The sequence below is a fragment of the Pithys albifrons genome, chromosome 9 (assembly GCF_047495875.1).
Source record: "Pithys albifrons albifrons isolate INPA30051 chromosome 9, PitAlb_v1, whole genome shotgun sequence".
NCBI lineage: Eukaryota > Metazoa > Chordata > Aves > Passeriformes > Thamnophilidae > Pithys > Pithys albifrons.
This window is the reverse complement of record NC_092466.1, coordinates 3891470-3917254: the sequence shown is the minus strand read 5'-3', so window position 1 is coordinate 3917254 and position 25785 is coordinate 3891470. Positions and strand designations below refer to the sequence as shown.

General features: G+C 48.1%; 2 protein-coding genes across 6 annotated transcripts in view; one reads left to right on the top strand and one right to left on the bottom strand.

Annotated features, from left to right (window-relative positions):
* Nucleotides 1–9004, top strand: part of ZRANB1 (zinc finger RANBP2-type containing 1) — a 43794-nt gene extending 34790 nt beyond the window's left edge. Inside the window, exons 9-11 of the mRNA XM_071564392.1 lie at nt 142–271; nt 4657–4886; nt 5896–9004. Coding sequence (XP_071420493.1) covers nt 142–271; nt 4657–4886; nt 5896–6114 — 579 coding nt within the window. The 3' untranslated portion in view covers nt 6115–9004. The remainder of the gene's footprint in view (nt 1–141; nt 272–4656; nt 4887–5895) is intronic.
* Nucleotides 9005–10425: 1421 nt separating this feature from the next.
* CTBP2 (C-terminal binding protein 2) overlaps nt 10426–25785 on the bottom strand; it is a 141704-nt gene continuing 126344 nt past the window's right edge. For all 5 annotated transcript variants that reach the window (XM_071564388.1, XM_071564389.1, XM_071564387.1 and 2 more), the window contains 8 exons: nt 22925–23079; nt 21082–21226; nt 16858–17064; nt 16063–16277; nt 15535–15665; nt 14456–14583; nt 13678–13795; nt 10426–11855 (listed from right to left, as the gene is read on the bottom strand). In XM_071564388.1, the coding sequence (XP_071420489.1) occupies nt 11675–11855; nt 13678–13795; nt 14456–14583; nt 15535–15665; nt 16063–16277; nt 16858–17064; nt 21082–21226; nt 22925–23079 (1280 nt within the window). In that variant the 3' untranslated portion in view covers nt 10426–11674. The remainder of the gene's footprint in view (nt 11856–13677; nt 13796–14455; nt 14584–15534; nt 15666–16062; nt 16278–16857; nt 17065–21081; nt 21227–22924; nt 23080–25785) is intronic.

Here is a 25785-nt window from a genome sequence, read left to right as displayed (position 1 = left end):
TCCATTCTTTTGTTTTTCCTGTCCAAGCTGTATCACTCTTAAAAGCACTTTCTATCTCAATTTGGAGACTGTTTTTCAAATTTCTGAGTAGAGAATGGTAAGTTCTGTTTCAAGTGATGTGTTTCTTTGTGTTTGGTTCAGCCTGGAGCGAGTTTGGAGCAGACACACATTTTTGTACTTGCACATATTCTTAGAAGACCAATTATAGTTTATGGAGTAAAATATTACAAGAGTTTTCGGGGAGAAACATTGGGATATACTCGCTTTCAAGGTAAGCCCTCAGCTTTTCAGGTTCAGTTTTTAAAGAGGTTCAGCTGTAAACTTGAGTGATATTAAGTTACTGGAATTCTGTTGTAGATAAATTTTCATTTGCTATTAGAAAGAACCAAACAATCCCCTCAAAACCTGCAGTTTTTTATTTTATAGTGGGCACGGTGCCTGTAACCGCAGTAAAAACGTGTTCTGAGCTCCACTCAACATACTTGTAGTCTGCAATTTATATAAAATACTCTGTGAAAATTCATCAGGAGGTGTGTGGTTTGTGCTGCTGCAAGACACAGGAGGTTTGACAAAGAGAATTTGAAATGTGGCTGTGAATGTTCACTTTGGAAACTGCAGAATTTATCACTTGTGGAGGAGGCTCGTGAAGGTGGAGGCAGAAGGTGTTGGCATTGGCCAGTTTGGCACCAGAGTGGCAGCAGGATCTGCTGGGAGTCCTTTGGGAAAGGAGGGCTGGGAAGAGTTTCTGGAGCAGCTCTTGAGAGCAGTGAGGAGGAGCCTGAAGCAAAAGGGACAGGGGTGTTTGGAGCAGGAAAGAGATTAAAGTAGCTTGGAGATGGTACAGCTGAGCTTGTTTGGAGTTGATTTAAAATAAAAAGTGGATGTGTGCCATAGAGGCCAAAAGGGAGGAATTCTGTTCATAATTCTGTGTGAAGTACAAGATTAGGTAAGTAAGTTACACTTAGAAAATATTGGTCAACCACTCATGTAAATCTGCCTTTCTGCAAAAGTGAATTCCATGATGTACTTTGAAGGAAGTCTTAAATATTTATCTGTATTTCAGTAATTCACACTTTATAGTAAGTGTGGTGTAAATACTGACCTGTTTCTCATTGTTGCTATAATGTTGCATAGTTTGATCAGGTTCTTTCTGACCTTTTCTTCTTCTAGTCCAACTTTTTCTTCTCATCTTCTGGGCAAACAGCCTGACTGTCCTTCAGATAAATACGAAGATGTTCAGCTGACTCAGTCCAGCTTTGCTTGGACATTTGTAGATTTCTAAAGATGCATTTTCTGTTTTGCAGCCAGATCTGTGTTTGGGCAACTTTCCTCTCTATTACATGCCAACATTTTATTATTCAAAGAATAAAACCTAAGAGGGGATTGGGACCATCTGCACAGGCTCAGCAGAGAACAAACCCCTGTGGACAGAGCTGGGTGTGTTACAGGGTGTTGGGGCTTTTCTTGTGCCCTGGTTCATCTTCCTGGGCTCAAGTGTATCTGCTTGATGATGGCCCACTTCCCAAAACCCCTTTTTGTGATTTTTTTAAAAAAAAAATTATGGTAACTTTGGAAGGAGGCAAACCCATAATGTGTAAAACCCCCAAGCTGTTTGAGATAATGTTGATCTCTAACTAGTCAGAGTCTTCAGAAAACCTGAGAAGCTGTTTGGCTTCTCAGTTTGGGTAGTAACAAAACTTTATGTAGGGAAGGGAAATATTTTCTCAAGAGTCAAAATGTTTGGTGCTCTTTGTTGTATGTTATCTCTTATTTGAGATGATGAAAGGCTGGGAAAAAACAGTTTTTAGTGTCATGTAGATCTGACATCTGACACTTCAGGTTTGTGTTGAGCTCTGAGGCTCTGTGGTTTGTAAATGTTTTTATTTCCCAGATTGGACATCCAGGCAGGCAAGTGTTACACGGCCTAAATACGGTGGAATTGTTTTCTTGCTCTGTGAACCAGAAGGTAACTGAGTGTCTGGGACAGCCTTTCACTAGACACAGGTTTCCAGGAATTTAGGCAGCCAAATGTTTATGACTTGTGATTTGTTTGCCACAAGCCACATCCATCCATACATGGAAATACACAGCACTGTGAACAGGTGAACTGGGGAGTCCTGTGTCAGATTACCTGGAATTATTTCTATCCCTGTCCAGCCACATTTTTGTGGTTAATGTTGCTAATTAACAGCAGCACAGCTGAGACCCAACAGCGTGGGCTGCCAGAGGAGTCTCCTGGGAATGGCACAGGACTGCCCTGGGCTTGTGTGGGAGCTGTGGGGAGTGCTGGGGTGTCCCTGCCTTGCTGGGTGGCTCCCTGCCCGAGTTTAACATCACATCCACCAAAAATGAAAGAGGAAAGGACGATTGTGGTGCTGAAGTAATGGATGCACCATCCCTGGAAGGGTTCAGGTTTTGGATGGGGCTTGGAGCAACCTGGGATAGTGGGAGATGTCCCTGCCCATGGAAGGGGGTGGGACAAGATGTCCTTTAAGGTCCCTTCCACCCCAAACCATTCTGTGATTGTAGTTTGTAACAGAAATGGGGAATTGGATTTTTTTAATGCTTGCTTAACATCATGGCTCAGTTCACAGCACCTTGAAGGTATTACAGCCCTCTTACTGACCCCCAAAATATGCTCCCTGGTAGGAGTTTTTTCTCCAGGGATTCCTTGTTGCAGCCTGTCATCCTTGCTGTAACTGCTGTGAATGCCTTGAGTGAGAACCTCCTTGTTTCCCAGGTTGCAATTGACTGTTAATGCTTCTTTAAATATTAAGGCTTTGACAGTGAAAGATCCATTTACTGCTCAGCCCTGAGTGTGCTCCTGCTCTGGCTGCATGTGTTTAGTGGTACAAATACACAGCTTTTAAAGTTGATCAGGAAAAAAGGTGGGTGACTGAAGTGATCATCAGATCAAGTTGGAGAAATTAAATCCCCTGGGGGTGGCTCCCAGGATAGGTGTTAGCCTGCACTCTTTATTTTCCATGGCCTGTGTTCATGTCAACTGTTGTTACACGCCCTTCTCACTTTGTATCAGAGTGACTTTTACAACTCTTGAGAGCACTAGATATTCCTCTGGTAATGTTTGAAATTCCTTTCTTGTGGAGCTCATCACCTACAATGTGGAGGAGGAGTGGAAAGTGTAGCACAGCCTTCTGGCTTGGGGAGATGATTAGTGTGGAATTTTTAATCTGACAAAACAACAGTGAAAAAAAATTTTCCAAAAAGTTGCTGAATTTTAGTGTTGAGTTGAGGTTGAGGCAAAAAGATGAACCGAGTCTTGAAAGGTCACTGAGGGACTTTTCCTTACCTTTGACTGTATGTTATTTTCTATCTAACTTTGAATTTTGACCAGATATTTGGTTCTTTCCCTAAATGTAAAGGCTTGAAACTTTTAGGGTAAAGCTTATCCTTGTTCTGTGCCTTTAGTCTTGCATTAGAGTGAGACTTAATAATGGGGACAGGAAGAAGGGAGTGTTAAGAAGGTATTAAAAGGATTTGTCCTTAAATTGAGGTGGTGTAAAAACTTGTGTAAATCTTAATCTGAAAGAAATGGAAAGACTTCTTAGATAGCTCTTGATTGCTAATTCAGAAGTGGGGGGAAGAAAGGGACCATTCTGGTAACCCCTACTGATTTTTACTGCAGCAAAAAAAGGTGAGTTCTGAACTTAACTAAACCTGCAGACACAGCTCTGGCCTCAGATGCCCATTTTGGCATTCCCTGTCCCTGGATGTTGGAGAAGTGCCTTGTTTTGCTGCAGCAGCTGCACCAGGAGGGGTTGCTATGCTACATGTGCACTTGAGTTTGTGTGGGACTATTTTTACCCTGTCACAAGGTGAGCTGTGCTCTCGCTGAAGTTGTCTTGCAGCAGTACACACCAGGAATTATTTATAATGTTTCTGGAAGAAAGGAGTTCCAGCTGTATTTGAGACCTCGAGCAAATTGTTGTATTTATTGCTAAAAATGGTGGGGAGAAAAAGTGCAGTTTCCCTCAGATTCTGTGACATCAGGAGTTTGTTGTAGCTGAGCGAAGTAGCACCAGCTTTTTGGTGGGTTTTTGGGGTTGTTTTTCTTTATTGAGGCTAGAAATGAATAATTGATGTGGGTTAATTTAGTCTGTGAATCCTGTGTGTGAGCAGTCCCGTTCTGTCTGGGATGGGTTACTTTGGTGCAGAGTAACATTTAGTGCAGTAAGTTCTTTTAATAATAACTTTTGAGAGCAGATGGTGGAATTTTTGTTCTGGTAAAAATAGACATCTGACTGTAGATTTTATTTCTGTGATGCAGAAGCTGATTTTTTTTCATTTTTTTTAATGTTAAGAAGAGTTACCAAACATAAAAGATTGCTTTTCTAATCTTTTTTTTTCATCACTGCACTATAGACTGTAGATTTTAGGGGTGTGATAATGTGGTGCTGGTTGTGATTGTAATGGCTTTTATGTCCAACTTGCACAGTTGCAAAGATACCTGACATGTTAATTAGTGATAATCAGCTGTACTGAAAGCTGTGACCTGTGCCAGTGTGGACCAAACCAGTGTTTTAAATATTTGTGATGTGCTTCTCTTACTGTTCAGCCTCTAACAACAGGTTTGTATCAAAATCCTTCCTTTTGAGCACTAGTTCCGAGTCTCACCGTGTGTTTTGTTTCCCACAGGTGTGTATTTGCCTTTGTTATGGGAACAGAGCTTTTGTTGGAAGAGTCCCATAGCGCTGGGCTACACGAGGGGCCATTTCTCCGCCCTGGTTGCCATGGAGAACGATGGCTATGGCAATCGAGGGGCTGGTGCTAACCTGAACACTGACGATGATGTTACTGTTACCTTTCTACCCTTGGTGGACAGCGAGAGGAAATTATTGCACATTCACTTCCTTTCTGCTCAAGAGGTAAGAAATAGCCTGTGTGTGGCCGGTCCCCTCTGTCGCAGCTGCTTCTGAAGCTCAGCAGTCTCTGTAGCCCTGTCTGTTTCTGCTGTTCTGTTTAACTACTGCTTTTCCCATCCCCATCACTTGATGAGGGCATTCTGAAAAGTATTTTCCCACAAACTTGATGCTTGTTTGTAGCTCTGAAACTTCGTTGTTCATATGAATCGTAGAACCATAGAATAGAATCACAGAATATCCTGAGCTGGGAAGGACTCGCAGGGATCACTGAGTCCAGTTCCTGGCCCTGCACAGGACAGCTCCTAAAATCCTACCATGAGCCTGAGAGTGCTGAATATAAACACACCTAGAAAAAAGACACAAATAAGGATTCTGCCACTAATGCAAGACTGAAAAATCTGCCTTTTCGGTTTTGTTTTTTTTTTTCCTCAGAGGATGCAGCATAAATGTTGGCTCATAGTTACAGCACATTTTACCCTTTATTCTAATGAAACTCAACTAGTTTTTTCTTTAATAACCATGGTAAAGACATGGAACCATTTAAGGGTATACATGGGGGAAGGGAGGGCTGGAAAACCTGAACTAATTGCTAATAGTGGGCATGCTGTAGATACAGGAGAAAAAATGGTGTTAAATCTAGAGAGGAATGTTCTTCAGCAAGCCACAAAAGAGGGAAGGTATCATGTCAAAAACTCTTTAAGACTCCTAAAAATGTCTTTGTAAAACCAGAAGGCTCTTTAGGTCTTCTTATATGTGGTGCCTGCCATAAATAACTAACTACTCACAAATGACTGAAATATAGGAAGGATGAATTGGAAATACAGGTGTGAAAAATTGGGAAGGGAAGAACAGCTTGGGAGTACTTCCAGAGCATTCAAACTTTGGTTCTGGGCTTTGGAGGTGCCGAGCACAGCGGTGTCCTTGGAGCAGGACCCGCACTGTGTTTGGGAATGTCATTGTTGGTCTCCTCGGAGTACTGGTGGCTCATCCCGGGTGCTCCGTGTCCCCCCAGATCGGCAACGAGGAGCAGCAGGAGAAGCTGCTCCGGGAGTGGCTGGACTGCTGCGTGACCGAGGGCGGGGTTCTGGTGGCCATGCAGAAGAGCTCCCGCCGGCGCAACCACCCGCTGGTCACGCAGATGGTGGAGAAGTGGCTGGACCGCTACCGGCAGATCCGCCCCTGCACGTCCCTGTCCGATGGCGAGGAGGACGAGGATGACGACGACGAGTGATGGTGATGAATAAAGTGCGAATGAGCCGCAGTGTCTGCCCGCAGTTAGTTGTGCTGTGGAGTGGGTGTGAGCGACCCGGGTGTGGGGGATGATACACCTGGGAAGGATCCTCTGACAGCACAGAGAGAGGATGGAGAGCAGCTCATCCTGCTGCCTGCGGAGAGCGAAATGGGCTGGACTCCAGTTTGTATAAAAACACGAAAAAGAAACAAAAAACAGCTAATTTTATTATCAAGACAGGAAAAAAAAAGAAGAAAAACCAACCCCATTTTTCTTTCTGACTGTAAATCTGTCTATAAATGTACCGCATGTGGTTGTGTAAGAGGTTGTGTAATAGGAAACGTATACCAGCATCTTAATTATTGCAGAGAAATTTTTCAGCTAAGGGCACTTCTGAAAGCACATGATAGCTGGATGTCTCCTCCCTCCAAGGTTCTTTTACAGTAGAATTTGGTCTTCTCCATCACCTTTTAGATACTCTGACTCATTTCCCTGAAAGGCCCTTTTCTGTGAAATCTTACAGTGCCCAGGTCAGATTGTGAGACTTTTTTTTTTCATTTTGTTTGCACAAAATATTCACAGCAAGTCATAAGCAAAAATACATTCATTATTTTACTAATATTTTAGTTATTGCTGTGCCCATATAATAAAGTCTAAACTCTACGGAACAAACTGGAAGAGAAGCTAAATTTTTCATTGAGTAAAATGATTTGTTTCCTGAAAAAAAAAAGCTTTTCGTTTTTTAATTTTTTTTCTTCTAATAGTTAATAGATTCCTTTCAGTATAGTTGAGAATATTTATTTGGACAAGTGACCTGAAAGGTAGGGATTTTATTCCAGTGAGCATACACTAAACAAAATTGTGTGAAATCTGAGAACTCAAACTGAGCATTTCATCAAACTCCTGTCTTGCTGTGATACCAATTATATATATCTCATTTTATCATTTATTCTTTGACCACTCAAACATTGCTGCAAATGAAAAAAACACCGTTTCAAAGGGTTCCTCCTTGGTCACTAAATCTAGTGAGAATCCACTTGGCAGTTCTAATTAAAAAGAAGAATCTATGCTCAAGTTGTTTAAAATACTGTTATATATTTCTCCGTATGTAAACCTGGGAATTTCTTGCATGTTGATTGATGTGGCCATACTTAAACGTATGTAAGTTCCTAAGATTGTAAGTTCAGAGTATATTCTCCAGTAGAAATTTTATTATATTTGATAACTTTAGCCATGTAACCTGTAATGGATAAAGTTTATCTAAAAATCTCACTGAAACACTAAAGGTTAATGCCAGTTTCTACATATACAGTGCAATTCAGGTTGTCTTGAAAAGCACTTTTCATGGTGTGGTGGTTGAGTAAGAGAGTTTGCAGTAGATGAAATTGTTTTAATTAGAATTTGGAAAGAAGCCCCATAGCACGTATTTTTATGTAGTTCAGAGCTATGGAAACCCTGAGGAACTTGCTGCTTTTCCTTCCAATGCTGCTTAGATGGTGTTGAAATGTGCACAACTCCTACAGAAACGTGGTGACGACACCGAAAGTATAGAAATAATGAAGTACTGTATTACCTTAGCAATTACCCCGTCCCAGACTCCACTGAGGTTTGTCTTCACCTTTTTTTGGCCATTAGAGCTCTGGTTGGGGCATGCCCAGATTTCCAGGTGAAGGGATGTTCCTCTGCCATGTCTCTGGGTGACCTGAACTCACCTGACAAACTGATGATGCTACACAGGTTCTTCACAAGTGTATGGTCCTGGTTCAGGTTTCCTTTCTAAATTGGGACTTTGGGGGTCCTTTTTCTTACCTTGCAGTGAAATCCTTTTATACCTTGTCTGGCTGAGGACACAGAGCTTTTGTGTCAGGGGAGCTGAATTGAATGCAGGGGTAAGCTGGGATGAGGATTTCCGTGCCCTGAGCTCGCCTGTGTGTGTCGTGGTGTGACCGTGGGTGTCCCAGTTCAGGACTGAGCATGCCAGCTTTAGAACAGCAGATTCTGTGAATTCGGATCCCAGCCTGCCCAGGAGCACCTGCCTGTGCAGCCACCCCTGTCTGGACAACGGGGTAAGCTGATTCCCTTGGCTGCTCCAGGGATGCTGTGCAGTTTCCACCTCCCACCCCTGTGCTTTTGGCAGTGCCGTCCTGTTTGGGAAGTGGAGCTTCCTTGTCACAAGGGAAGAATGACCAATGTGAACATCTACCTTGAGCCAAAGTGGCTGAGCACTCCTGCCCTCCTCCCCTGTTGCTGTCCAGGGGTTGTGCCTGATGATCCCTGTCCCCAGCCCTTCCCACATCCAGCGGAATTCCCAGTTTGGTCAGTTTGGCTGTTCCTCCAACGCATGCACCGACGTGTATCAAGCCCTGCTCTGAGAGGACAGTGCTGGTACTTTGGAGCTCACTATTGTTTTGTTCTGATGTGATGCACAATGGTTTGTTCAGGTTCATGCACTTCACAGGCCGCTTTGGAACTGATGAAGTGTCTTTTTTTTCCAGAATCAAAGTAATCCAAACCTCATGTACCTGTAGATTAAAGAGCTGCAACCCCCTGCTCGTGCTCGCACTGCAGTCAGTGTGTCAGTGGCTCCTCCAATCACACACTTCAAAGTTTACACACACTGAGATGAATCTGCAAACTCTCCCTTGCAGCTTGTTGGCAAGTTCTGCTCCTTCAGCCAAGCACGTGTCTAAGAAATCAGGTTTCTCAGTGTTCCTTCCCTCATACTGTGGCTCGCAGCAGCACATGCTTTCCTAGCACAGAACTTGGCTTCTCATTGCTACCTCCTTTACAGCTGGTTGGGCTTTTTTTTCCTGGTGTTATTTATGAATTCCTCAGTGAAAATCCCTGTATTTCTTTTGTTTTTAATATATTAAAATTTAGTAATGCTTGATTCTTCCAAAGTTCTGCTGCATGGCTTATGGCAAACACTTCCCAGTAACCATGTTGGTTTGTGTGTGTTTGGAGACCCTCATTTAATTTATGCTTTTTTCCCCCTCACCTTTTTTACAGTTTTTTTTAGGTTTTATTTAGTGTTTGTCACCTTCATGCTGCTTGTTTTACACTGCTCTGACAGCCATAAAGTCCTCCCTGGAGAAGGAGATTCTCCCAGGAGAGTCTGTCTCCCTTCCTGCCTTCCCTGAGCAGGACAACAGCAATGCAAAGGCACAAATCTTCAGCAGCAACTGGTTTTTCTCCCCTTTCTCTGCCCAATAATTTTCCATTTGAGAGTTGCAGCTTCCTGGTGCATCCCAATTATGATGATGCTCTTCCTTTTCTGCTCCCATGGATCTGATCTTTGTGCACTTTCCTGATGTTCTTGCTTCAGGCTCTTGTAACCCTTGGGATCACTTAATCTCTGCTCCTCTTGAGCTCGTAGCACTTTCATCCTTGGTTTTGGTTGAGAGGGAAGTTGGGTGTTGGATGAAAACTCCAGCATTTTCTGCAGAGTCCACTCCTGGCACACGAATTTCTGATGTACAGCACTCACCTGGGATGTGGCTCTTACTGAAAGACAAAGTACCAGAGCTGGTTTATTTTTAAAACAACACTAAACCTTAACATCAGTTAAATGTTTTCCTTGTGGTTCTGATGCCTTTATCCTGGTTTCCCATGGAGGTCGTGGATAATTCACTGCTGGGCCATGTTGAGCACCATCAAGGAGTGGTCACTCCTCTGTAACAGGTAACCCCTTTTTCAGGCTGCTTGCAGCTGGTAACTAGTTTTCAGCATAATTTAATGCAAACAAAATACAGAGTTTTTTAACCTGGACCCTTTTGATTTCAGCTTTTTAAAGTCCCTTTCCAGACCAAACTCTTTGTCCCATTTAACTCCACATGTGCTGAACTCAGACAGTGGGGAAAGGAGAAGTGGAAACAAGCCCAGGCCTTTTGCCCAGTGAACTCAAAGCCACCACCACCTCTTGAGCATGTTTTTGGCTTTATTCTCTAGTGGTTTGTTAATGCTTCAGTTCTTGAGTCTGCACAGAAGATGCCTGAGGTGCAGCTGCCTGGGTAGTTTATGGAAACCACAGTGGTATTTTCTACAGAGACTGCGTATTAATTACCATAAATATTGTGAGGTGGAAGAGACCTTCCCTTCCCACTTGGTTTAAATACTCACAGAGTGTAAGCAGCGTTATGTTTCTGTACCTTTGGGCACTCTCAGTGTCTTCAAGCCCAGAGTGCAGCGAGAGCTCTTGCCTTGCAGAAATTATAGAAATTTTATCACTTTTTATTGAAAACTGCACTGAACGCTAAATGTCCACCTTTACAATAAACAAATACAGTAACGGTAACACACTAAAACAAAACATACCGATAGCCATTGGTTTCTTTTTTGTCTGTTTGGGACAGCTCAAGATTTCTTGTTTTTTTCTTTTGTCACAGAAACAGGAATGTACCCATACAAAGGCTCAAAACAGGCCATCTTTAAAAACAAAAGGCGATGATTCACAAAAGACTATGAATATAACATGTAACTAGTTGATACAAATCTAATAGGATTTGTTAAAATCAGTCACACCTAATAACACGTCTTGAAGTGTTCTTGTATAAAATATCACGTGAAGAAAAAAAGACTTTTATCAATGTCTAAAAAAGTGGATTTTGTTCATAGACAGTCTGACAAGTTACCATAAAAAGTGTTTCCTGAGACATAAGGAAATGCAACATTATTCTTGAACCCTTTCCAGCTCAAGACTTTTTTCCACTTGATAAAATAGCTGCAGATTTAAAACTGAGAAAATATATTTGAGTACAAATAGTGTGTGAAACTTAATACTTTCTTCTTTTTTTTTCTTTTTTTTCCTTTTTTTTTAATTTTTCTTGCATCATTGCAGGGCGTAGGTGGATGCACAGCTACTTTATTCAGTGTATTGGGCAGAGAAGAGACTGGCAGTTTGGTTTTCCTTAGCCTGGGAGGGCAGTGGCTGTTGCCAGGAGCCCTTTCTGCCCTCCCCATCCCACGGATCCCAGCTGGAATGGTTAGAACTTAAACCTGGCAGGAGAACTTCTGTTACACGGCACTGGCCCTGTGAGACTGTAAAACAAAAGGAGGAGGAGTAGCAGTATTTTTTTTCTTCCACTTCTAAGCCAGGACTGGAGCCTCCTGTTAGAAGAGGTACCAGTCACAAGAGTAAGGAAAGGGCTGAAGCCACATAATGGTTTCCTCTAACATGAACTCTGTCAAGATGGCTTAATTCAATGGTCTGAACACAGTGCAGGAGCCCTGTCCTTCCCAAGGAATTGAGGGGGGGGAAAAGATTATTTTTATTCATGTGACTGATGCACAGATGAAGGAAACTCAACACACAATAACAGAAGTTGCTCATTAATGTATCACATCCTAGTTTTCAGCGCTGCAGTAAGAGGTGACTTCTCCAGGGCTTCTCCCCAGTCTTGGCTGCTGTCGCTTTGTCGGGAACACTGGAACACCAATGATGCGTCTGTCCAGAATCAACATTACAAATTCCGTATCAAATTCTTCTTTTTTTAGTTCATGTATAACTTCTTTTCCAATGTCTCTTGGTCCTAAGTTTATTGAATGGTTTTTAAATTATCTGCTATTGCTCGTTGGGATGTTCCCTGTTGTCCCCGTGTTTTGTGGGCTGGTTGGGCGATGGAGCTTGGGACGGATGTGCCACTGTGGGAAGGTTGTGGGTGACGGGGATGCCTCCGGGGATGATTCCCTCCATGGCCGCCGGGATTCCTCCCGGCGCGACACTGACCATCCCGGGGGGGTACCTGGCACAGGGACACAGAGACGCGCGTTGGTCACGGCAGCGCTCGGCACACGGACACCAACTCCCACCGCGGAGAAAACGGGCAGCAGAGACACCCCACGGCCCGTCTAGAGCCAGGCTGGGTTCCTTCTGCAGCAGAGACACCTCACGGCCCGTCTAGAGCCAGGCTGGGTTCCTTCTGCAGCAGAGACACCTCACGGCCCGTCTAGAGCCAGGCTGGGTTCCTTCTGCAGCAGAGACACTCCACGGCCCGTCTAGAGCCAGGCTGGGTTCCTTCTGCAGCAGAGACACCTCACGGCCCGTCTAGAGCCAGGCTGGGTTCCTTCTGCAGCAGAGACACTCCACGGCCCGTCTAGAGCCAGGCTGGGTTCCTTCTGCAGCAGAGACACTCCACGGCCCGTCTAGAGCCAGGCTGGGTTCCTTTTAAGTTACAGGGGATAGCTGAGAGTTCTCATCACAGTGGGGCTGTGCCCTGGGTTAGTGTCCTCTGCCAGGATACCGGGGCTGCGGCTTGTCCTGTGCCTTCCAACAGGCTGCTGAGCCACAGGGACATCTCTCTCCCTTGAAAAATGGGTAAGGAACCATCTGGAATGTGCTCTGCTGACTCGCTCACCCCTGGGTGGGAATACTCTGGAACACCTACACCTGTTTCATGTAGAAGGTGAGCTGGCTCTTCCTGGTCTAACAGAGGGCACAGCTGAAAGCTGGGCTCAGATCTAGTCCATCTTCCTGTCCAAGAGCAGGAGGAGTTCATGCATTCCAAGAAACAACAAATTTGAGAAAGGAGAAAAATAACCATTTCTTGAGCTGCCCAAGGTAAGACATGATATGGGGTAGCAAGGGCAACACCCTCTGGAGCTCTGTGGACACATGGGGCCTGCAGGCCCCTCAGCATCTCCCTCCTGCTGCCTTCAGGAAAGGTGAAGCAGGAAGCCGGGAGGGGAAGGGAGGTTCCACCTGCCTGTGGAGGTGAAGCTTAGAGGCCTGCTGTGGGTCCTGAGGAGCTTAGCCAGGATGAAGCTCCCTGCAGAGACAGGTTAAGCTGGGAAGCCAAGGCTTGTCCCGAGGTAATGGCACTGCCCACGTGTTTCAGAGCAGGCAGGAGCAGGACCAGGGGATGCTTTCTCCAGGTCTGCATGTTCTGCTGGTCAGTGGACACTCACTGCCTGTGGCCTGCACGGCACAGGAGCTGCCTGGGGCCTTGGGGCTCTGCTGCTGGATTAACTCCTGCCCGACTCTGCCTGTGACATGACCTGATGTGCCCCACAGGGGTTTTTTATCTCTCTCAGTTTTTTTGGCAATGGCTGCCCATGCTCCAGCTCAGACCTTGTGCCTGATGTCTCCTACCAGCACACTTGGAGCCGTCTGAAACGGCGCAGTAAGTAACCCTTAATCTCAGATTTAGGTGGAAATCAGGTCACCTGACTAGGGCACTATATTTGGAGCTTTTTCCCTGGCTCGTTAAGCCGTGAGCTGGGCCAGGCTCACAGTGGTTGGCGCCTGGACAGGGGCATGGGGCACATCTGCAGTTGCAGCTGCAGCTCAGAAGCCACATCCAGCCTGTGGAGGGGCGTGGAGGGGCCTGGGGGGTCCTTCCACTTCCAGAGAACTGTACAGAGACTCCTGGCCCACCAGGATGCAGCTCCTGGAAAGGGAAGGCTTTAAACACCCATGATGGGTGGATCGAGTAGCACCCCCAGCGCTGTGGGAGCTGCTCCCAAAGGAGAGGGGTCCCAGCAGCAGGTGTCACCTGGGTTTCCACCCTCGCTGTCCAGCTGGGATCCCAAATTGCTGCTGCCAGCAGCTCCCGTTCTCCCGCTTACCTGTACGTGGCACCATTGAGCTCGGGATGAATCGCCTGCTGGTCTATTACTGACCACGGAGCCGTTGTGACAAAGAATTCCTTATTCACACAGTTCCTTAGGCTTTCTGGGATGCGCCCTGGAGTTGGGGATAAAGCCGTAGCACCTTCTAATAAACTGTAATTTTTATGATTTCACTCTATTTATTAGCGTAAAAGAAAAGAAATTAGTGTGGGTGGAAAAGAAATCCCATATCCCTTGTTTCAGGAGGATGTTTTGGCTGCTCTGAGGTGCAGGATTAGAGATCAGTTTCCCATCCTCAATCCCATCTCTGCTTGCAGGAAAGCTCTTCCCTTGAGCCCACTGCTTTGAATGCAGACATGAAGCTGTGCCTTCCACCTCCACAGGGAGGGCAACTTTTAGGACAAGAGAACCACCCCCTTTGCTGGAGTATCAAGCCCACCACCTTGGATCAAACTCAGTTACAACAGCAGTTGGGCACAGGTGCTTTCACTGCCTTGGGATTTGCTTTGGGAATGCAGTGGCTGTGCTGTGCACCGCTGTGTGGGTTAGCACCAGTAACAGGCAGATGATTCCCTGCTTCCCTGTCCTTTCCTGCCCAGTCACAGATACCAGTCTATGCCCCACTCATTTTAAGGACACCCTCAAAACCTCTCACCCAAGCATCCCCAAATGACAGAAAAGTAAGGTTTGGGAAGCGAATCAAGGTGGGATCCCTTTCCCAGTCTCCTGCTGGGACACAGGCAGGGTGAGGCCCTGTCCCTGCCCCTCCTGGTACCTGTGATGGCGCGCCGGATTTCGGTAGCAGCAGCTTCTCTCATCTCTAGCGACGCCTGCTCGCTGTACCAGGCTGTGTGTGGGGTGCAGATGAGATTGGGAGCATCTTTCAACGGGCCTTGAGCAAAGCTGGGAGCAGGGGAAAAGAGAGAAAGGATTAACCAGTGTTTCAAGAGAGAATGGAAGATGTTATGGACAGCAAAAGGCTTGTTTGTCTGCCCTCTGTATATTCAACACTCTTTCTAAGGCCAGGCTGGAACAATCTGCCTGGTGGAAGGTGTCCCTGCCTGTGGCAAAAGGGTTGGAACTGGATGATCTTCAAAGTCCCTTCCATCCCATGATTCCCCAGCCCCTCCCCTGCAGCACCTGGGCTGGAAGGAGCCTCACAGGGTCCTGTCAGCCCCAAACGGCCACAGAAGCACCAGGGAAGGACAACTCCTGTTTAGGCTCAAACTGAAAATGCATCAAAAATGAGCCAACAGGGCTGAAAAAACAACCCATGGGGAAGGTTGGTCTTCATGCTCCAACAGAGTAAATGCTTGGAGGTTGTTGCAGCAGTGTGGGGACACAGGGACAGGCTGTGGATCACCCAGCCCACTGTGGGAGGGGTTGGACAAGGGGCTCCCCCTGGGTAGGAGCACACTTTCTGTACTTAAAATTTATCTGTGGTGGGAGAAGCTGCTCCCAGTTACAACCAGACCCTTCCCAGCCAGCAGCAGCCTGGAGGCCCAGCACTGGGTGCAATAAATTTATTCTCATGGGCTACTAAGTGCTCTTTTTTTCAAAACGTGGGCTGGTTCCTTGTTTTAAGCTCCCAGTGTCCCTTTGAGCACCTGTAACCTCAGAGCCAGACCAGAACCATCTGATGGTGCAAGGTGACAACAGCTGGAGTGTCCCCAGGGGCTGGGGCTGTGTGTCAAGGGGCAGTGGCACACACAGTGGGTGCACTGACACACACAGGGGGGGTGCAATGACACAAGATGAGTGCTGTGACACACAGGATGGGCACTGGGTACCCCTGTCCATGCCATGGCACTGACACCAACCCCTGGACAGGCCCCAGTGAAGCTGCAGCTTTACCTGAAGGGTTCGGACTCGTGCACGTCGAGCGCAGCCCCTCGTATCCGTCCCTCCTTCAGGGCTTGAGTTAAGGCCTTCTCGTCCACCAGCCCCCCGCGTGCCGTGTTCACCAGGAACGCTCCCTGCCTCATCTGCCAGGGGAGACAGCAGTGAGCAGTGATCCCATTCCATTCTTCCCCTGCCTCCAACTGGGACACCATCCCACTTTCCGTGCCAAGCAACCGTGCCCCAGCCCCAGGGTAACCCCCACCCCAGTGCCAACGGGTTTTCCATGGGAAGTCCACCTTGCATGGGAAAACCAAACCCGCTGTTGCCATCACCTCTGCACCACGGGCAAAGGGCTCACTCAGCTGGCAGGACACCGCCCCCCTAAACACCGTGTGGAGACAGAGCTGGGTGCAACCAGCTGTCCTGGAGGTCACCCACAGGCACCGGCTCGCTGTGGGAGAGAGGGACCCACGGCCAGCACTGACACTCAGGGCTTGCCCACCACAGAGTCCCTTCCGCCGTGCACAAGGGAGGAGTTACCTGCTTAATCGTGAAGTCGTTGATAAGGTGGTGGTTGTGTTCGTTAAGGTTACAGTGCAAGGAGACACAGTCGCTCTGGTAGAGCAGGTCCTGCAGGGTGTAGACCCGCTGGACCCCCAGGGACCGCTCGATCCCGTCCTGCAGGTACGGGTCATAGAAGATCACGTTGAAGCCAAACGCCTTGGCCCGCACTGCGACTGCCTGTGCGGTGCGACCTGTGGGTGGGGGAGAGACAGGGTCACTCCACTGGGCCCCAACATCCCTGTCTCCAGGGAAATGCCCCTTCTGGGTCCTTCTGAGTTTGGAAATGCCCCTTTTTGAGTCCTTCAGAGTTTGGAAATGCCCCTTTTGGGTCCTTCTGAGTTTGGAAATGCCCCTTTTTGGGTCCTTCAGAGTTTGGAAATGCCCCTTTTTGGGTCCTTCTGAGTTTGGAAATGCCCCTTTTTGGGTCCTTCTGAGTTTGGAAATGCCCCTTTTTGGGTCCTTCTGAGTTTGGAAATGCCCCTTTTTGGGTCCTTCTGAGTTTGGCAATGCCCCTTTTGGGTCCTTCTGAGTTTGGAAATGCCCCTTTTTGGGTCCTTCTGAGTTTGGAAATGCCCCTTTTGGGTCTTTCTGAGTTTGGAAATGCCCCTTTTGGGTCCTTCTGCTTTTGGCAATGCCCCTTTTTGGGTTCTTCTGAGTTTGGCAATGCCCCTTTTGGGTCTTTCTGCTTTTGGCAATGCCCCTTTTGGGTCCCTCCCAGGCAATGGAGCGGTGCAGAGCCTCCCTCGGGGACTCCCCACCCCTGGCACATACCGAAGCCGATGAGGCCGAGCGTCTCCCCGCGGATGCGCGCGGCGCCCGAGGCCACCTCCCGGATCTGCTCCACGCTCTGCACCCGCGTGCCCTCCCGCAGCGCCTGGTACAGCCACGTGTTGCGGCGGTACAGGTTCAGCACGTGGCACACGGTGGAGTCGGCCGTCTCCTCCACGGCAGCCGAAGGGATGTTGCAGACGGCGATCCCTGCGGAAGCAACACGGAAATTACAGCCACAGTCCGAGGGGGCAGTCCCAGACAGCCACCCACCCCACAGCGAGGCAGAGGGAGGGCTCCTGCCGTCACCACATCACCCAACCTGCCCATCACTTTGAGCACTTGGAGCAGTGTTTTCGAAAGAATCCTGAAATTTCCAAGGAACTCCTGAAATGGCTGCAAAAAGCACCGTGACTGCTGATGCTCAGGGCTCCCCTACAGCCCAGTGTGTCTCCAGAGTAAGGACCAGTGCACATCTCAGTTACTCAGGAGTAACTCCAGCAGCAAAGGCTTGTGTTGCTACAGAAAGTCTGATTCTTGTTTATTTCCACCTACCATCAAGGTGACTTAAATCATGGTGGTAGAACCCCTCCCTTTCCACAATAAGGCTGTAACTTGGTACCCTGGAGCAGGATGGTGCTCCAGCTCAGTGTGGCAGGACCAGCCTCCCCTTCACAAAATCACAGAATCGACTGGGTTGGCAAAGACCTCCGAGATCATCAAGTCCAACCCTTGGTCCAACTCCAGTCCCTTTACCAGATCATGGCACTCAGTGCCACGGCCAAGCTCACCTTAAAAACCTCCAGGGATGGGGAATCCACCCCCTCTCTGGGCAGCCCATTCCAATGCCTGAGCACTTTCTCTGGAAAGAATTTTTTCTTAACTCATACTTCAATTTCCCCTGGCAGAGCTTGAGCCCATCGTGCCCCCTTGTCCTATTGCTGAGTGCCTGGGAGAAGAGACCAACCCTCACCTGGCCAGAACTTCCCTTCAGGGAGTTCCAGACAGTGCTGAGGTCACCTCTGAGCCTCCTCTTCTCCAGGCTAAACACCCCCAGCTCCCTCAGCCTCTCCCCACAGCACTTGTGCTCCAGTCCCTTCTCCAGCCTCGTTGCTCTTCTCTGGACTCCCCTACACGCACCGAACAGTGGCCTTCAAACACACCACGGCAAGACTTGAGGTGACACCACCCCCACAGCACCACCAGTGCACCCTCTGCCTGCCCCAAACACCCACCCACGCTCCTGCAGGAGGAGCTGAAGGATCCTGCCACAAAATCTGGAGACCTTCCCAGAATTTGGGATGTGCAGGAAGCACAGTCATGCTGTAACAGCTCTCCTATCCCAGCACTGACATTGCACACCCTCTGCTCTGGTCTCAAGGACAGACTTATTCTTCCTTTGCCACAAAAGGTTTATTTTAAACCACCATATCCCACTTGGAGCCATGTGGATGAAGTTCCTTGAAAATGCCTTCCTGGTCACTGCCCTGGCTCACTAAGGGTGCAAGGCTGTGCTTAACTGCACATCTATTTAGCAGAGCAGTTAAGCACATGCTTAATACCTGACCAGATTGCATGTGATTTAACCACACCTTAAATATGGATGTGTATTTAAGTGCTTTACTGGGGCCTTTGAGTAGAAACCATGAAGAACTAGGAAATAAAGACAGAATAAGATATTCAAAAAATCCTCTTCCACTGTGAGAAGCACTAATTCAAAATCCAAAGTCTGTTTCTCATCCCAATATCCCTGTTCCCTGGAGCAGCTTTTCTGCTTCCAAACCTGCTTTTCACCCTGTAGCTGTTTAAAAGACCTGTGGGAACTGGGAGAAAAACTGACTGACAACATAGGGTGAAAAAACCTCAGGATTCACCCCCTGAAATCACTGTCTGCCTCCTCTGCCCTTCAAGTGACAGGACAGGGTGCTCTGGACACCATGAGCTTGTAAAGCTCATTTTACATTCCCATCTCTTCCAAGAAGGGAACTTTTGATATGAGTCAGGGGTGCAGGTGCAGCCCAGAAACCACACTGCCCACCTGCCTGAGTCCCTGACAGAGGGGGATCAAGGGCTTCCCAAGAAAACCACATGTTTGAGTATCACTTAACTGCTGTTGCCCATTTGCAGGCAGAGGCTCTGGTTGCTCACAGGAGGAGAGAAGAAAGAAGGCAGCTGGAGGCTGATGGGCAGCTCGGGCAGAGCTCCCTGTCAGCCAAGGGTGGCCACACCAGCCCTGCCAGCACTCGGAATCACAGAGCCCCAGAATGGGTTGGCTTGGAAAGGACCTTAAGTACCATCCAAGTCCCAACCCCTGCCATCTTCCACCAGCCCAGGTTGCTCCAAGCCCTGTCCAACCTGGCCTTGGACACTCCCAGGGATGGGGCAGCCACAGCTTCTCTGGGCAACCTGTGCCAGGGCCTGCCCACCCTCACTGGGGAATTTTTTTTCCTACTATCTAATCTAAATCTACTCTCTGTGAGTTGGATTCCATTCCCCCTTGTCCTGTCACTCCATGTCCTTGTAAATAGTCTCTCTTCATCTTTCTTGTAGCCCCTTCAGGTCCTGAAGGCTACAATTAGGTCACCTCACAGACTTCTCCTCTCCAGGCTGGACAATCCCAGCTCTCCCAGCAGAGCTGCTCCATCCTCTGCCCATCCTGGTGCCTCCTCTGGCCTCTCCAGCAGCTCCACATCCTTCCTGTGCTGCCCCCAGGGCTGGAGGCAGCTCTGCAGGTGGGTGTCCCCAGAGCAAAGAGGCAGAGTCTCCCCATGGGACACGTTTGGCTCTCTGTGCATGTCCAAGCCCTGTCCCCTTCCTGAGGGACCCCCACTCCCAGAGCTGGAGGGCACTTTGCTGCCTTTCCCACAAGCTCCTCATGCTGGTATTTGCTATTGTGTCCCTTCCATACCCACAGGGGGTGGTTCAGCCCCAGCCCCTGGTTCTGGGGGGGTTTCAGTGTGCCCAGCCTGGCCCCACAGCTGCTGGCACCGTGTTTAGACACCGGCCATTTATTGACTGTGCAGTTTAAAATCCACCTATGGAAAGCAATACCAATTAAACTTTACGCTACATTTGTGGGGAGTCATTACATTTTCTACTCGAAACCACATCATTTGGCCACCCAATTTGCCAAGTATAAAAAGAAGGATTATGCTGCAGTATCCCATTACTTTATTCGTTATATCTTTCCTTCCCTGATGTTCAAAGCCACAGAACATTTTTATAATGGATAATAACAATAAGAGTTAAAAACATGAAGAAACCATTACACAGGGAAGACACTGTTCTCCTCTCGGAAAAAGAAAACAATTCACCACACTAAGAATTGCTTTTTTAGGAACGACTATTTGAGAGTCTCTTATCGCAATTATCTCTGTAAAACAGCTCAGGTGAAATGGCTGCTATTCTTCACTTTCCCCAGAGATAACCTTTAATACAACATATCCCAAACACTATTGCAGCCATGCTTGATAGACTGAATCTTGGGATCAGATCATCAAAACCTGCCCTAACTCAGCTACTAAAATCAGGGATACACTTCACTCTGTGCAGCCAGTTTGGGAAACCAGTTTGGAAATTGGGTGGCCCTGTCTCACAACGTGACCCTCCATATTCTGGCATGGACCCACACAAAATGACCTTTCCAAGTTCCTGAGGCACCTCTGATGAGATGGCAAAGGAGGCAGCAACAACCCAACATGCAATTCCTGCTCCACCATCCAACACGGTGCCTTCCCAGCAGAGCAGGCATGACTCAGAGAACCAGATCACATCAAGAGGCTGATCTTGCTGAACAAAATACAATAAAACACCCTTCCTCCAATTTTTCTAAGGCTGTATCAACTCTCCTGTGCCAGAAATAGAACTGCCATACAAATATCCATTGCTAGAAGGGGGCAACCTGGAACCAGGGACTGAGTAGGAATGAGGGACTTGGATGGGCCAGTTTTAAACACAACATGAGCCTAAAAGCTGCCTTCCAAAACTGCACCAATTTGTTTACTTCATGGTCAAGTTTTCTTGTCATAATATTCTCTAGGGGCAAAACAATGGAAACTGCACTTGTGATTTCAGGGGCTGAATCAACCCTTTAGTGGGGGTTCAAAAACCCTTGGGAGGCCCTGCCTGGAACTTGGCTGAGCCAGCAGTCCCATGGGAGCAGCAGGTGCTGGTTTTGAAGGGCTGGAAGGACAGGGGAAGGACTGGGGGTGCAGAGCTGAGACCTACCGAGCTCCCCCGCGGCTTTGATGTCGATGTTGTCGTAGCCGCTGCCTATTCGGACGATGACCCGCAAGGCCTTGAACTTCTCCAGGTCCTCCCTGGTCAGAGTGATGGTGTGGTACATCATGGCCCCCACAGCTTCATTTAACACCTGCAACAACACAGAGAGGTCAGGTGCCACCAGCACACCTGGCAGGGACACCTGCAGTTCCTGAGTCAGGAGTATGACACAGGGAACTGCACATTTTACTGCTGACCAACGTCAGACTCAACCCAGGGTCACCAAACACATCAGGGGTGTGACCCACCAACACTGAGGCCCTTCCCTTCAGGAATGGATTTGATGAATACTATGATGCTACATCTCAGACCAGGCAGAGGAACATGGAGCCTGCTGCTCACCTGGTCCCTTTTCCACATGGTTATCACAGAATCCCAGACTATTCTGAGCTGGAAGGGACCCACAAGGATTATCGAGTCCAACTCAAGTCAATGGCCCACACAGGGGATTGAACCCATGACCTTGGCATTATTACAACCAGGTTTTAACCAACTGAGCTGACCTCAGGGTATCTTCTAGTCCATCTGCATCCAATCAGCAGCAATTCTGCTTTGAGCAAGGAATTGGGTTTTGCAGCAGTGTCTGTTTCTGAACACGACTGTGTCACTCGTCACACCTCGACCTCCTTTTGAACATCGGCAGTTCCACCACCTGTCATGCTGTTCACATCAGATCTTCCTGTTTGTTTTCAAGAGGACCTGAAAGCTCTGTGTGAGGCTGCACAGTCACACAGGGCTGTGCTTTGTCCCCCTCACTGAAGACTCAGACCTTCACTGGTGCTTCCCCATAAGCTACCTCAGTGCTCTGGAAACCCAAGACCTATCCAAATGCTCCAAGACTGGCTCATCTATCAATGTCTCACAAAAACCTCCATCAGCTCCTTCTTCCACTTTTAATATCTGCAAAATCAGCATTTATTCTATTTGCATTCCCCTTTTCCAGACCCTGAAGTGATGTCTGATCACTTCAAATCTCAACTGAGTTGTCTAAATGTGCACAAAGAATCCTTTTAGGAGAAGTAGTTACAAGTAGTTGAGGTCCTAAGCAGAAACACTCACCCATATTGCACAGACCCCCCAGGGCTGCCCAAACCTGTCCCAGTCCCTGCTGGGGAGGGATGAGCTGCTGGAGGTGCCTCCAGTACCTGAAGAGACCCACAAGCTGCAGGTGGGTTGGTGTCAGCAAAGCCACAGCAACAGCACCACAGACTTCCATAAACATGAGCAACATTAATAATGCTGATGGAAAAAAACTGATGGAAAGAGATAAGGTGACTTTTCTTTTTTTCCAAAATAACATCTGGCTTCTGAAACAGCCTCAATGAATTTTAATCTGCTGTGGCTTCTGTTGATGTTTTCTGTTGACTGACTCCAAGTGCAGCTTTGTGCACTTTCTGCTCAAAAATCACAGAACCACAGAATGTTTTGGGTTGGAAGGGACATTAAAGCCCACCCAGTGCCACCCTCTGCAATGGGCAGGGACACCTCCCACCAGCCCAGGGTGCTCCAAGCCCTGTCCAACCTGGCCTGGGACACTGCCAGGGATGGGGCAGCCACAGCTGCTCTGGGCACCTGTGCCAGGGCCTGCCCACCCTCCCAGCCAGGAATTCCTTCCCAATATCTCACCTAAACCTGCCCTATGTTAGTTTAAAACCATTCTCTCTTGTCCTGTCCCTCCATGTGCTTGTCCCAAGTCCCTCTCCATCTCTCTTAGAACCCCCTTAGGCACTGGAAGGTGCTTTAAAGAGGAATCCCAGATCCCGCTGCTCCCCCGCCACATTCCCGGTACCTTCTCGTGAATCTCCTGAGTTGATTGTGCGTCACAGAACGCGACTGTCGCCAGGTCCTTCAGGATGGGCATCTCCACGGTGCAGTCTCGGCCGTCCAGCAGCGCCACCAGGGGCCGGGGGTGCATGGGGCCGTTCATGATCTGCGGGCGGATACCTGCGGGCACAGGGAGCTCGGTTGGACTCTGGGCAGAGGGAAGTGCACATGGATCCCGTGCCAGCTGAGAGGCTTCAGGATCACAGAATCTCCTGAGCTGGAAGGGACCCACAGGGGTGACTGAGTCCAAGTCTCAGAATCCCAGACTATTCTGAGTTGGAAGGGACCCACAAGGATCATCGAGTCCAACTCTTAAGTCAGTGGCCCACAAAGGGGATTGAACCCATGACCTTGGCATCATTACAACTAAGTTTTAACCAACTGAGCCAATCTCAGGGTCAAGGGAATGACCCACACAGGAGTCAAACCTTGGCATTATGAGCACCACACTCTTGTACAACAAATTCTGGGGGATGACTGGAATGCCCAGGGAAGTTTGGTACAGTCCAGATTTCTCTCTGGGAACACAGTTAGAGAGGACACATGGCAGGCAGGGCTCCCTCCCGGGATGGGGGTGGACACTCCCGTTTCAGCCACCTTGTGACTCCCTGGGGATGCATCTCCACGGTGCCGACCCTGACTCAGGCCCTGTCTCACCCAAACCTCATGAGCCAGGGCTGGACTGTTCACCTGGGGCGTTCAGCACCTCCAGAGTGAAACCCAACCCAACAGCCACTTTTCCCTGACTGCAGGAGGGCCAGGATTTCGTTACACAGACACACACTGGCACTTGGTCTGTTTTTCTAAGGAATGACTTTGCCATTTTGAGCACCTCAGAAAGACAACTCCAAATAGAGAATTACTAAAAAAAGGATTACTGGACAATCACAGGAAGAGCAGGACACTGAAGATGCCTTTAGCACAGTTTATACTCTGATATATTACCAACTACCAAAAATTCCATGGTGGGAACAGCAAAGCAGCTCATTTTACTTTGTAAATCCATCATTCTCCGGGCTGAGGTGAGGAAAGAATTGATCACCATCAAGGGCTGCAGAAGGTCCACTTTTGTATCCTATTTATTACTCTGCTGGGAATGAACTGGTTCATTTTTGGAGAAGTCACTGAGAAATTCCGAGGCCTCCCTTTACCACTCAGTAAGGGTGTTTGCTACAATAGAACACTACGAAATATCTCAGCTATCCTTTTCTGGCTGCCCAGTTTCTGGGAAGAGCACAGGTGAGGGGAGCAGGTGTTCTGGGGACAACGTGGTGGTTTACTTCTGCTGCTGCTGCACCACAAGATGGCTGGGGCTGGAGAACCTGGGTTTGAGTCTTCGAAAGGCCCCTGTCCTTACCAAACACTCTTTCTGCCCAAGAACCTGCCAGGGCTACCAGCCAGCATCTGTCTGGTCTTGGACATGCACAGGGCTTTGCTGAGCAAACTCCACGGGGTTGTTTGGGGGTATTTTGAGAAGAGCAACAAGCCAATTTCCTTTTTTTTAAAGTTTTTTTTTAAGGCAAAATCAAATGTGCCTTTTTGTTGGGTGAAGCACCAGCAGGATCTGCCCCAGCTGATGCAAATGTGACAGACAGGGGTGCTACAGGACACAGGGATGAATCCCAGCCCTGCTGCACCAGGAGCACTGCCCAGGGGAGGGACCCTGCACTGCTGTGTATGGAATGTGGGACAGCACAGAGCTACACTGGTGTTACATGGGCAAAATAACTCCATGGAAACAGGAAGATTTAATGGAGTGGGTTCAGTGGCTTTCTGTTCCTTTTTCATTGAATCTGCTTAAAGAAATGAAGAACCAACCCAGCAGAGCTGACTGAAGGCTTTCATCAGTACACATGAGCACCTTTGGAATAGGTCCTTCACTCCCTCTTTCCTGCTCCATTACTGGAAGTAATACATTATGACTGCATGCATTTCATCCAGATGGGAGTGCAACTGTGTCAGTAGGCAGGGTAGAGAGCCGAGACGATTTGGATAACTGAAAGAAGCTTGTGATAAGCAGATAAGCAAGAATAAAAACATGCACAAATCTCCGAGTGCTTACACAATCCCTCTGGGCAGCACTGTGCCCCAGCTAGATTATTTTCTCAGGTTAACAAGCAAGTGAATTATAACACTGACTTAAATGCTTACTGATGTGTATGATCTCTCAGGCTTAGAGCATCACCTGCCAGCCTCATACCACAGCTGTAAATACTGATGCAGGGGGCAAGGTGGCCCAGGGTGGTCCCAGCCCGGTGGGTACCACTCCATCCCCGAGCTCAGTGTCCCCCAGGAGCACCCTGAGGCAGAGCAGGGGGCACACAGAGCCTGGGGATGGTTTTCTGTGAGTGTGGAAGATGAAACCAGGGGTTATCTGAAACTTTGACATTTAATCCCAGCCCCAAAAAACGGGTTTTATTATGCTGCCATTACATAAGCTCCTCTCAAAGTCAAACCAAACACAGCTTTTTTTTTCTTTTTTCAAACAGCATCTGTGTCTTTGCTCAGGATTAGGGATGTAATTGTGCACGCTGACACAGGCTTCTCAGGCACCCTCGCCCCCACCCAGCAGTGCAGTGGCCGAGGAGGGATGTGGCTGGAACCTGCACGGTACTCACAGGAACGCCTCTTGTTCCTCCTACCCCAGTGAGGGAACTTACTTCAGCTTGACAAGCAAAGTTTTGAAGCAATTCGACGCGAGATGAAGTGCATAATGTATGGAAATTCCGTTTTAATAGAAAGCACTGGCAGGTTTGCTGCTTAAAGGTGGTCTGTTTTCCTCGCCTGCCTCTCCACCGCTCTGCATCCATCCATCCATCCATCCTC